This window comes from Colossoma macropomum, unplaced genomic scaffold, assembly GCF_904425465.1.
Source record: "Colossoma macropomum unplaced genomic scaffold, Colossoma_macropomum, whole genome shotgun sequence".
NCBI classification, from domain to species: domain Eukaryota; kingdom Metazoa; phylum Chordata; class Actinopteri; order Characiformes; family Serrasalmidae; genus Colossoma; species Colossoma macropomum.
Window position 1 is genome coordinate 31,926,667 of NW_023494786.1, and position 12,061 is coordinate 31,938,727.

General features: G+C 39.8%; 1 protein-coding gene across 1 annotated transcript in view; it reads left to right on the forward strand.

Moving 5' to 3' along the window:
* The first annotated feature begins 932 nt into the window (after positions 1 to 932).
* Positions 933 to 12,061, forward strand: part of myo7bb (myosin VIIBb) — a 61,419-nt gene continuing 50,290 nt past the window's right edge. The window contains exons 1-5 of the mRNA XM_036565360.1: positions 933 to 1,258; positions 3,360 to 3,461; positions 5,368 to 5,520; positions 7,547 to 7,731; positions 11,459 to 11,580. Coding sequence (XP_036421253.1) covers positions 1,241 to 1,258; positions 3,360 to 3,461; positions 5,368 to 5,520; positions 7,547 to 7,731; positions 11,459 to 11,580 — 580 coding nt within the window. The 5' untranslated portion in view covers positions 933 to 1,240. The remainder of the gene's footprint in view (positions 1,259 to 3,359; positions 3,462 to 5,367; positions 5,521 to 7,546; positions 7,732 to 11,458; positions 11,581 to 12,061) is intronic.

The window sequence follows — 12,061 nt, forward strand, 5'->3', positions numbered from 1 at the left end:
TTGAGGTCTGGACTCTGGGGTGGTCAGTCCATCGTTCAGCTTCTTTGTTTGATGTGTCCGTCTCCTTTTCTCAGTGAGGTTCTTCTTGACAGCTACACATCCTTTCAGACCCACAGCGCTGAGTCGTCTTCTCACAGTGGAAGGATGGACAGAAACACCTGTGGATGTTTTCAGATCTGAAGCAGCTTGATTTTCTCCTCTCTCTCAGAGATGAAAGCTTTAAGTGCTGTTTATCTGATGGGGGCAGTTTTGGTGTCTACCAGGTTTTCCAGGTGGTTGTTAGGAGCCTCATTTTCTCTGTAGCTTTTAATCAGTTTTTTTTCTTTGACTTTCTCCTCCTTATGCAAGTGGATTATCTCCTATCTAACCTTTGGACGTATCTCCTGAAAAATGAAGGGTGGTCTCAGTACTGTGGGTTTATTACCCTCGCTGTGTGGGGGCTTGAGATGTGCCTTGATTTACATAAACCAAGGTCTCTGCTTCTTTGGAGTTTCCCCAGCTACTGAAATCTTTACTTAATAAACACTGCTGGGTTTGTGTGCTTAACCTTCTGCTTCTGAGCTTTACTGCTTAATTGCCCTTCATTACTGAGCTGGTGTATTCCCCTGCGCCTGACGCTGAGGGTCCAAAAGGCCACTTTCTGCTGTATGTGATGAGGGAGTGCATTGATAAAGACTAATAACATTTAAATCTCATTCCATTCACACAATTCAAACATCTTTGGCATGGTTTTGTAGTATTTCACTCCGATCTATCCTGAGCCCCCTCGGTCTGGAGCTTCTCTAGTTGGTCCCTCTTAACCTCTGACCTGAAGTGGGGACCATTCAGGTTTTATTGAAGCGTCAATGACGTCGTTCGGAAGCTCAGTGCATGAAGTGATAAAGAGTTTCTTCTACGGTTCTTCAGTTTTGCAACATCGCCTCACTCGCCAGAGCAAAGTCAAAGTGCCATAAAGCGACGTGTGTGAGGGGGGGACGCCCGCTTCCTTATTCCCGTCATTCAGCTGGGTGGGAGAAAAAATCTCAGACCCGAACTGCCTTCTTGGAAGCTGCTGTGATTAGGTGCCATCTTCAGATAGAGAAAAGCTGCTTCGTCATTCAAGGAGAACTAAAATGATCTATTTTATTTAATGGTCAACGTTTGTTCTGATTTGTCTCTAAATGTGCCGTTCGCCAGCGTTGTGGACTTTTGAGGCTGAATACTGACCAGATTTTGTTAGAAGATTAAAGGGGTTGTCTTAATGGTGGTGCTGAGTAAGGTATGTAACAGAGCTTCAGTTCTTTTAGCTTTAAAAACACAGTGTATTTATTATACACTAAAATTGGCCGAAAATATAGTGTGTGTGTGTATGTGTATATATATCATGTGTGTGTATGTATGTATGTATATATATATATATATATATATATATGTGTGTGTGTGTGTGTGTGTGTGTGTGTGTGTGTGTGTATACACAAATGTAGTGTAGTAAGTATATTCTATATTGTGATTAATAACCTCCATTATTACAGAAATATGTTTTCCATTATTCCTCAATTGTTATTCTTTTCAAAAACCGATTATGTCCAAAATTATTGTAGATATATATTTTATATTATAGAATGAAACTGTGCATATATTTATGTTTATATCATCGCTGCCAGAACAAAACTTTGTTCCTCCAATAAAGTAACTTTACAGGAGAAGACAAAAACATTCTTTTTTCATTCATTCATTTTTGATGTTACAACATTTTATTCTAAATAGTTTTGAAACATATGTGGGTCCATCATGAATTTCTGTTCATCTTGAAATTGATCATTTTGACACTGAATAAATGCCGGCTGGCGTTTTCAAGACATGAGGTTTTGTTCTGACAAACGATTATATAACCTTAAATACACTGACTGGCCACTTTATTAAAGCTACCTCCTTGTTTCTACTCTCATGGTCCACTTTATCAGCTCCACTGACCATATAGTTTCACTTTGTAGTTCTACAGTTACAGACTGTAGTCCATCTGTTTCTCTGATACTTTGTTAGCCCGTTCTTCAGTGGGCAGGACCCCCATGGACCCTCACAGAGCAGGTACTATTTGGGTGGCGGGTCATTCTCAGCACTGCAGTAACACTGACGTGGTGGTGGTGTGTTAGTGTGTGTTGTGCTGGTACGAGTGGATCAGACACAGCAGTGCTGCTGGAGTTTTTAAACCCTGTGTCCACTCACAGTCCACTCTATTAGACACTCCTACCTTGTCAGTCCACCTTGTAGATGTAAAGTCAGAGACGATAGCTCATCTGCTGCTGCACAGTTTGTGTTGGTCATCCTCTAGTCCTTCATCAGTGGTCACAGGACGCTGCCCACAGGACGCTGTTGGTTGGATATTTTTGGTTGGTGGACTATTCTCAGTCCAGCAGCGACACTGAGGTGTTAAAAACTCCAGCAGCACTGCTGTGTCTGATCCACTCAGACCAGCACAACACACACTAACACACCACCACCACGTCAGTGTTACTGCAGTGCTGAGAATGACCCACCACCCAAATAGTACCTGCTCTGTGAGGGTCCTGTTAACACATTCTCTAAAAGGAACAAATGTAAATATGAGATTTTTCTGCTAATTTTAGGTGCTTTTCATTTGCCAGCTTAATATATTTGAAAAACATAACATTTAAAATGTCCCAGATTGTTTGCATCGGACACACTTTGTTATTTTTCCCACAATATGTTTAAATCAGTAAATAAACAGTAATAATGAATCAAAATGTGCAGAGCTGTGTTCTCTGTAGAGGATGTGCTCACTTATTCACAATTACAACATAACAAACATGTCGCTGCTGTCGGAGCAAAAGTTTGAAAATGCCTGTTACTCTTTACATTGCATATAAATTTCATGAAGAATGGACCAAAAGAAACGGCCCAAAATGACTTGGAAAAAATTCCGGTTCCATTGACTTACATTAAAAGTGAAGCAGGTTTTTTCCTTCTGCTGTAAAGTTACCATTTTGGAGATACGAGGTTTTGTTCCGACAACAGCGATATGCTTTACTATAACATTACTGTACTTTTACTATAACATTACATATACGTTACTTTGACAAAACATGTTATATGATCAAGGGTGCCCAAATTATGCACAATGACGTTAGCTTAATATTCCATTTGAAACAGCTCTATATTGTCATAAATCACCTACATTTAGTTTACGTATTAGATATATGTGTGTTTTGTGATGCACTGAGTGTCTGTGTGTTTTTATTTGTATTTATTTGTTTACTATTTGTGTTCTGTGTTGTACATTTGCTTAAGCGCCAACACACATTCATCCTGCATGCAGGTTTACTTGGACACTGCAGTGATTGTCTTTGTGCTGATTTTAGGGGGATTATGTCTGGGTGGACTCCAGCACTGGGGTCCAGATCGGAGCCCGGGTTAAAGTCACAGATGGGGAGCAGCTGCAGCTCCTTGATGATGAGGGGAAGGTGAGAAAAGAGAGAAACAGCTTAGTCTCTTAACCAGGAATTCCACATATTTTTCTGCATTTCTCCATAACTGAGTGGTTCAGATGTAAACAGAGAGATTCAGAGTGGTTTGGTGTGAAATGGTTCAGATCTCTTTACAGTGGTGGTGATAGGAACCAGGGGTCGCCATGACTACAACACAAATATAGACATTTTATTTACTATCCAGAACCACCAGTGAACCTACACGAGTCTTCTGAGTTTATATGGAATGTTGATGATGGAAAACAGTGATGAATCTGGAGAAATGTGTTTTTTTAAGGACTATTTTGCCAAAAAATAGAACAATACAATTTACAAATAATACAGTTTAGGCCAAAACCTTGTCAAATCTAAAGTAAAACAGTGTCTCAGACATCAGGCAGTGAATTCATAACCATCTCATGTAGTAACTCTCTGTGAGGGAGCTTTTAGAGGTGGACGTCTGGTTCCTATCACCACCACTGTGAACAATTCTGACTCGGTAAGTTGATCTATAACAGAGCGTTTCACACCAAACCACTCTGAACGACTCTGTTTACATCTTAACCATTTAATTATGCAGAAATTTTGATTAGATTTTTGGTTTTAATTTCATTCGGTTATTTTGGTGGCGGCATATCTCAGACCAGCAACAGCGTCCTAGAAGAGAAGAATGGAGTCTAACAAACTTCAGTTCTTATACTGAGAGATGCTGTATTTGCTAAGAAGTTCTGTTCTATAAGTTACTTAGTACTTAAAGGGGAATTCCACCAATTTCTCAAAATTCCTGCATAATTAAGTGGTTAAGATGTAAACGAGAGTCATTCAGAGTGGTTTGGTGTGAAACGCTCTGTTCTAGAGAAACTTACAGAGTCAGAACTGTTCACAGTGGTGGTGATAGGAACCAGATGTCCACCTCTAAAAGCTCCCTCACAGAAAGTTACTACATGAAATGGTTATGAATTCACTGCCTGATGACTGAGACACTGTTTTATGATAGTTTTGTGATAAAGTTTTGGTCTAAAACATTTGTTAATCTATTTATTTTAATATATTCATGGTGGAGGGATACATGAAGGGTATTCTAAGGCAGAATAACCCCCAACAAAAACTCTTTTTTTCTCAGATTTTATCATCATCAGCATTCCTTATAAAACCCAGAAGACTTGTGTAGGTTCACTGGTGGTTTTGGATAGTAAATAAAATGTCTATATTTGTGTTGTAGTCATGGCGACCCCTGGTTCTTATCACCACCACTGTAAAGACATCTGAACCATTTCACACCAAACCACTCTGAATGACTCTGTTTACACCTCAAACACCGAATTATTCAGAAATTTTGAAAAATAGGTGGAATTCCCCTTTAAGTAGTTTTTGAGCTGCTACTTTTGTACGGAAGTTGTTTTTTTGGAAAGGGATGTTTTCAGTGTACCACTTTAAAATAAGACTCTCCTGGTTTAAACTGAGTTTGTTATTGGTTATTATTCAGGTCATAAACACTTTAAAAAATATTAATAAACAGTTTTAGCACGTTAATAAAAGGGCAAAAGTGAGCTGTTATATCTGATGAAGCTGACAGGTTTACTGCTGACTGATAAAGATACAGTAAGATCAGTTAACATCAAAATCTGAGGTTTAACAGTATAAATGAATGAGGGTTCACTATTCAGCAAACAGCAGGTCACTGTTGCCTGTTTATTTACGTGTTGTAACTTCTCATTGGTGATTTTAAGGTCTTTATGACCTAATTAATAACCATTAATAAACTCATTTTGAACCATTCATGAATGCTTTATAAGGGTCGTCTTGTTCTGAAGTGGTACCTGATACTGTACGGGTCTGTCCTGTTCCGCACACCTCTGGACCACAGCTCAGTGACGGGCTGCGTGTTTGGTTGCTGTTTCAGGAGCTGTGTGTGTCTGAGGGTCAGAGAGCCTCCATCAAACCCATGCACCCCACCTCCGTGGAGGGAGTGGACGATATGATTAGACTGGGCGACCTGACCGAGGCCGGCGTTCTGAGGAACCTACTGATCCGCTACAAACAGGGCATCATCTACGTAAGCAGCCTTCTTCCACTTATTGCTTTTGTGTGAAGTTTATGTACCAAGAACAGTCATAATTCATCTCTGTGTGAGCATTTCAACCTCTCTGTATGGCTCTCTAAGTGTTTGTTACTGTTTCCCTTTGAGACTGATATATGTAAATGACCTCTCCACTGATTGGCTGCCCTGGTATTGAGCATCCATAAAAAAATAAAAATAAAAACAGCCCAGGCTGAATCACTCCTTATAACTTCAGTGTGATTGGGCGAGGCTGAATAGGCAGATGTGTATAAATGCATTGGTTTTTGTGACATCATAAAAACAATGAATTCAAAATAGTTTCCATATATGGACTGTGAATGATACGCAGCTTCATCTGCTGGCTTTAGACCATTGTAGTTATCATGTGTGTGTGTATATATATATATACATACATAATGGAAAATATGCTCTAGTTCTGGGGCTCTTCACATTATTTTATTTGCTTAATTATATGTACACTGTACTGTGTCAGCAACTGTATTTATTCCATATATAAATGCAACTTAGAGGTGAACACTTTTTTGGAATTTTTTTGGAATTTTTGAAAGTCATATCGTTGCTGTCGGAACAAAACCTCATATCTCCATTTTTGCCGTTTTTCAGTTATTGGCATAGTTTGAAAATGCCTGTTACTCTTTATATTGTGTGTAAATTTCATGAAGAATGGACCAAAAGAAATGACCCAAAATGACTTGGAAGAAATTCCGGTTCCATTGACTTACATTAAAAGTAAAGTATGTTATTTTCCTTCTCCTGTAAAGTCACCATTTTGGAGATACGAGGTTTTCTTCCAATAACAGCGATATATTACTTTTTGTCTCTTCATTTTTACCAAAGTAGCGTTCAGCCAGTGAAAAGTGTGTGTCTTCTCACATAGTTCACAGTGGGGGGCACTGGGACCACTGTTTTTGAAGTGCTGCTTGTTGAAGTGGGACAAAATGGGTAAAAATGTCCTCAGAATAGTAAAAATGTGTATAAAAACTGTGTAAACGGCATTAAGACCAGCTTAAACAGACAGCAGCTCCTCATCATTTAACTGAAACTTTGGCAGTAATGGCCAGATTAGCAGGCCTGGCGTACTAAGCTGCAGTTTAAAGGGCCCGTATCATGGAAAAATAACTTTTACTAATTTTTGCGAAGTGTTGCATGTAAACACCATTTTAAAGCACACCATTCACTGCTAGGCTGCATAAGAGAACCAAGAGATCCCATTTTGAATGAATTGTTTCTGTGATGTCACAAAAACCAACACATTTACATACATCTGCCCATTCGTTTAGCCCCACCCATTCAGACTGAACTTATAAGGGGTGTTTCAGCCCAAACTACCATTTGACGGAGGCACAAAACAGGACAGCAAACCAGAACATTTAATTTAGTCATTTACCTATATCAGTCTTAAAGGGACGGTAGCAAAAGCAGCCTGTTTAATTCTGAGGGATAAAGAGACTTTGAAAAATAGTTGTGTGGAAAGTTTAGGATACGGGCCCTTTAAATGTAGTCAGATAACTGCTGAAATCTGATTATGATCAGATTATTAAGTACATGTAAACACACTCATACTGCTTTGGCTCTTCAGAATGTTTTAATGAATAAGTTTAATAAAGTTGTCCTTGTCAGTTTGCTGTGTTTCTTCACTAAACATTTTGCGATGCCAGCTTTCAAACCTCTGTTTAAACCACCTTCGGGCTAAACGATCATTATATACTTTTGTCATTATATACTTTTAATAATAGTTTGGAAAAAAGCTGCCAATTTATTATTTACCTGATAATAAACTTACAGCAAAATACAAACATGAAGCGCAAAGTTAGTGAATAGCTCTTAATATAGATGTTATTATAACCTCTGCAAGCCTTTTTCCCAACGTAATCAGAAGTGGCAGTGAGATTAGACGTCACTAGCACCTGTAAATCAGGGTTTGCCCAAACGTGTGATGAGCTGTGTGTGTGGAGAAGTGAACTCACTCAAACCCGAGTCTCTCACTTTGTCCTTGTAGACCTACATCGGCTCTGTGCTGGTGGCAGTGAATCCCTACCAGGTGCTGCCCATCTACACAGCAGAGCAGGTGCGGCTGTACCACGGACGCAGACTGGGCGAGCTGCCCCCTCACGTCTTCGCCATCGCGGACAGCTGCTACTATAATCTGTGCCGCAACCAGCGCAACCAGTGCTGCGTCATCAGGTGAGCTGGAGCTTCTTTACATTAAACTGACCTTTTACAGTGTTTCCCACTCATGACCTACACTCAGCACCCCCTCCAGTATATGTCGTCCCACTTTAACGTATCGTCCCCTTGGAATTATACGGTTCTGTCTGTGTTCTGAGCAGTTTTGAGATATTGAGCTTCAAAGATTTTGCATTCCAAACAGCAGGACTGATATGTGGAACACGAGTCCTTCATACATGAGAATGACAGACTGTATTTATTCTATTTATTCAGTATTTCTACACTTATTCTAACTGTACAATATCAAAATCCTTTCATATATCCTTATAAATGAGGTTTTTTGGAACGGGTCAAATGCAGACAGAACCTTTGATTCTAAGAACTCACCTTCTGTTTGGAGTTATAAGGTTCTATCTGACAAAACATGAAAAGAAGCAACGATTTTCAAGGAACACAAACAGTTTATGCTCGGAATTCGTTTTAAAACATAAAATTAGTGTTATAACAGAAACAGCGTTCCAAAGCCTGGGCTGCAGCTGAGGTAGGGCGGGTCCTCAGGAGGACTGTCCTGTGAAGACTCCTCTATAGTCGCCTATTTGGAGCAGCACTAATGAGGCTGCGTGATGACGTCACCTAAAAGGTCCTGCCTCTTGCAATTGCGGCGCAAAACTTGTGAGGGAACTACATTGTTACATTGTGCTTGTTGCTATGGTAGCTAATACACCAACAAGCTCATGTAGTACAACAAACTATACACCGGTCAGGCATAACATCATGACCGCCTCCTTGTTTCTACGCTCATTGTCCATTTTATCAGCTCCACTTACTATATAGGTGCACTTTGTAGTTCTACAGTTACAGACTGTAGTCCATCTGTTTCTCTGATACTTTGTTAGCCCCCTTTTACCCTGTTCTTCAGTGGTCAGGACCCCCATGGACCCTCACAGAACAGGTACTATTTGGGTGGTGGGTCATTCTCAGCACTGCAGTAACACTGACGTGGTGGTGGTGTGTTAGTGTGTGCTGTGCTGGTCTGAGTGGATCAGACACAGCAGTGCTGCTGGAGTTTTTAAACACTGTGTCCACTCACTGTCCACTCTATTAGACGCACCTATCTTGTCAGTCCACCTTGTAGATGTAAAGTCAGAGACGATAGCTCATCTGCTGCTGCACAGTTTGTGTTGGTCATCCTCTAGTCCTTCATCAGTGGTCACAGGACGCTGTTGACTGGATGTTTTTGGTTGGTGGACTATTCTCAGTCCAGCAGCGACACTGAGGAACAGCCTTCTATGCTTAAAGACAGCAGTGCACTCTGAAAATTATGGTTCTTTAGTAAAGAGAGTGGTTCTGTGTAGAACTATGAACACTCAAAGAACCATTTGCATGCTTGTAAATGCATGTAATATTAAATGCATTGTATATTTGTACAGTGTGCAGAACATTTTTGAAAATGGTTCTAAATAGCACCAAAAAAAGGTTCTTCTATTGTTACAGGCTTGACATTGTAACAAAAAAACAGGTTCTAGAACCGTCTCCATCAATCTTAAGGACCATTTCAACATGCAAAGAACGCTTTAAGCTTGCAAGTAGTTTGTTGAGTGTTCATGGTTCTGTACTGAAACACTGTCTTCACTAAAGAACCCTTGAAGAACCATCTTTTGAATTTGGTGGAGATTGTGATGTGTATGATTCTATATAGAACTTTTTGGTTCTACATAGCACCAGAAAGGGTTCTTATATCCTTACAAGCTTGACATTGTAACATAAAAGGTTCTAGAACCATATCCATCAATCTGAAGAACCATTTCAACATGCAAAGAAACTTTAAGCATGCAAAGTGTTCATGGAGTGTTCATGGTTCTACACTGAACCACTGTCTTCACTAAAGAACCCTTGAAGAACCATCTTTTGAATTTGGTGGAGATTGTGATGTATATGATTCAACAGCGATATACTGTTTTACTGTGTTGTGGGGACCGAGTTCCCCATGGTAATGCACAACAAGAAAATTGTGACATTGTGGGACTTTTTGCTGGTTCCAGTTTAGCATTTCAAGTTTTTTTGAGGTGCTGAAATAAAGCTTAAATAATTGGTCCTTCAAGGGTTCTTTAGTAAAGAAAATGGTTCTATATAGAACCATAAACACTCAAAGAACCATTTGCATGCGTAAATGGTTCATTGCATCAAGAAACGTTCTTCAGACCGATGGGGATGTGCTATAGATGGCTCTATATAGAACCTTTCTGAAAAGGGTTCTATATAGCACCAAAATAGGATCAGCTTGTAACAAGCTTGACATTGTAACAATAGAACAACCCTTTTGGCGCTGTATAGAACCCATTTCAAAAAGGTTCTGTTTAGCACCATATTCAGCTCATTCTCCATCAGTCTGAAGAACCATTTGGTGATGCAAAGAATGCTTTTAATTATTCAATGGGTTCTTTGCATGTGGAAAGGGTTCTTCAGATTAATGAAAAATGTGCTGTATATGGTGCTAAATAGAACCTTTTTGAAAAGAGTTCTAGACAGCACCAAAAAGGGTTCTTTTATTGAATTGAATATACGCTTGACATCGTAACAATAGACTCTTTTTGGTACTATATAGAACCCTTTTCAAAATGTTCTATATAGAACTATCTCCAGCACATTCTCCATCAATCTGAAGAACACGTTCTATGCAAAGAACCATTTTTGCAATCAAAGGGTTCTCTGAGTGTTCATGGTTCTATATAGAACCATTTTCTTTACTAAAGAACCCTTGAAGAAACATTTATGCAATCAAAGGGTTCTCTGAGTGTTCATGGTTCTATATAGGACCATTTTCTTTACTAAAGAACCCTTGAAGAAACATTTATGCAATCAAAGGGTTCTCTGAGTGTTCATGGTTCTATATAGGACCATTTTCTTTACTAAAGAACCCTTGAAGAAACATTTATGCAATCAGAGGGTTCTCTGGGTGTTCATGGTTCTATATAGGACCATTTTCTTTACTAAAGAACCCTTGAAGAAACATTTATGCAATCAAAGGGTTCTCTGAATGTTCATGGTTCTATATAGAACCATTTTCTTTACTAAAGAACCCTTGAAGAAACATTTATGCAATCAGAGGGTTCTCTGAGTGTTCATGGTTCTATATAGGACCATTTTCTTTACTAAAGAACCCTTGAAGAAACATTTATGCAATCAAAGGGTTCTCTGAGTGTTCATGGTTCTATATAGGACCATTTTCTTTACTAAAGAACCCTTGAAGAAACATTTATGCAATCAGAGGGTTCTCTGAGTGTTCATGGTTCTATATAGGACCATTTTCTTTACTAAAGAACCCTTGAAGAAACATTTATGCAATCAAAGGGTTCTCTGAGTGTTCATGGTTCTATATAGGACCATTTTCTTTACTAAAGAACCCTTGAAGAAACATTTATGCAATCAGAGGGTTCTCTGAGTGTTCATGGTTCTATATAGGACCATTTTCTTTACTAAAGAACCCTTGAAGAAACATTTATGCAATCAGAGGGTTCTCTGAGTGTTCATGGTTCTATATAGGACCATTTTCTTTACTAAAGAACCCTTGAAGAACCATCTTTTTAAGCATGCAGGATTAGATGATGCATAACTTAGCTACAGTAACAACACAGTTCAACATAAAACCATGATGAAAGCACCCGTGTGTTGTGATGTGCTTGTGAGTGTGTGAGATGCCTTAATGTTCTTGTGTCTGTTTCTGCGTCTGGTTCTGCCCCAGTGGAGAGTCTGGTGCGGGCAAGACGGAGAGCACTAAGCTGATTCTGCAGTTCCTGGCTGCAGTGAGTGGTCAGCACTCCTGGATTGAGCAGCAGATCCTGCAGGCCAACCCCATCCTAGAAGGTAACGCTCTCCTCTGCTTCACACCTTTCCCTCACATACAGTACGTGTCCAAAAGTTTGTAGACACACACTGTTCACCCAAACGCTGTCCATCCAGCGTTTCTTCTGAAATAAAGGGTGTTAATAGTGAGTCTGTGCTGCAGTGACAGCCTCTACTCTTCTGGGAAGGCTTTACGCTAGATGTTGGAACATTGCTGTGAGGATTTGATTGAGCATTAGTGAGGTCAGGTACTGATGTTGGCTGGTCAGCTCTGGATCACTTCAACTCATCCCAAAGGTATTGGATGGAGCTCCAGCACTCCAGAGAACACAGCTCTACTGCTCCACAGCCCAATGCTGGGGGGCTTTATACCCCTCTAGCTGGAGCCAGTGCCTTCCGCGCCCTGGTCCTAGAGGAAGACTGCCCTGCTCATTTTAGTGCTTTCCTAATCCACAGTAAAGGGGTGTTAATGAGCCTCGGGGAGTAGCTTTAGAAAAGTTCA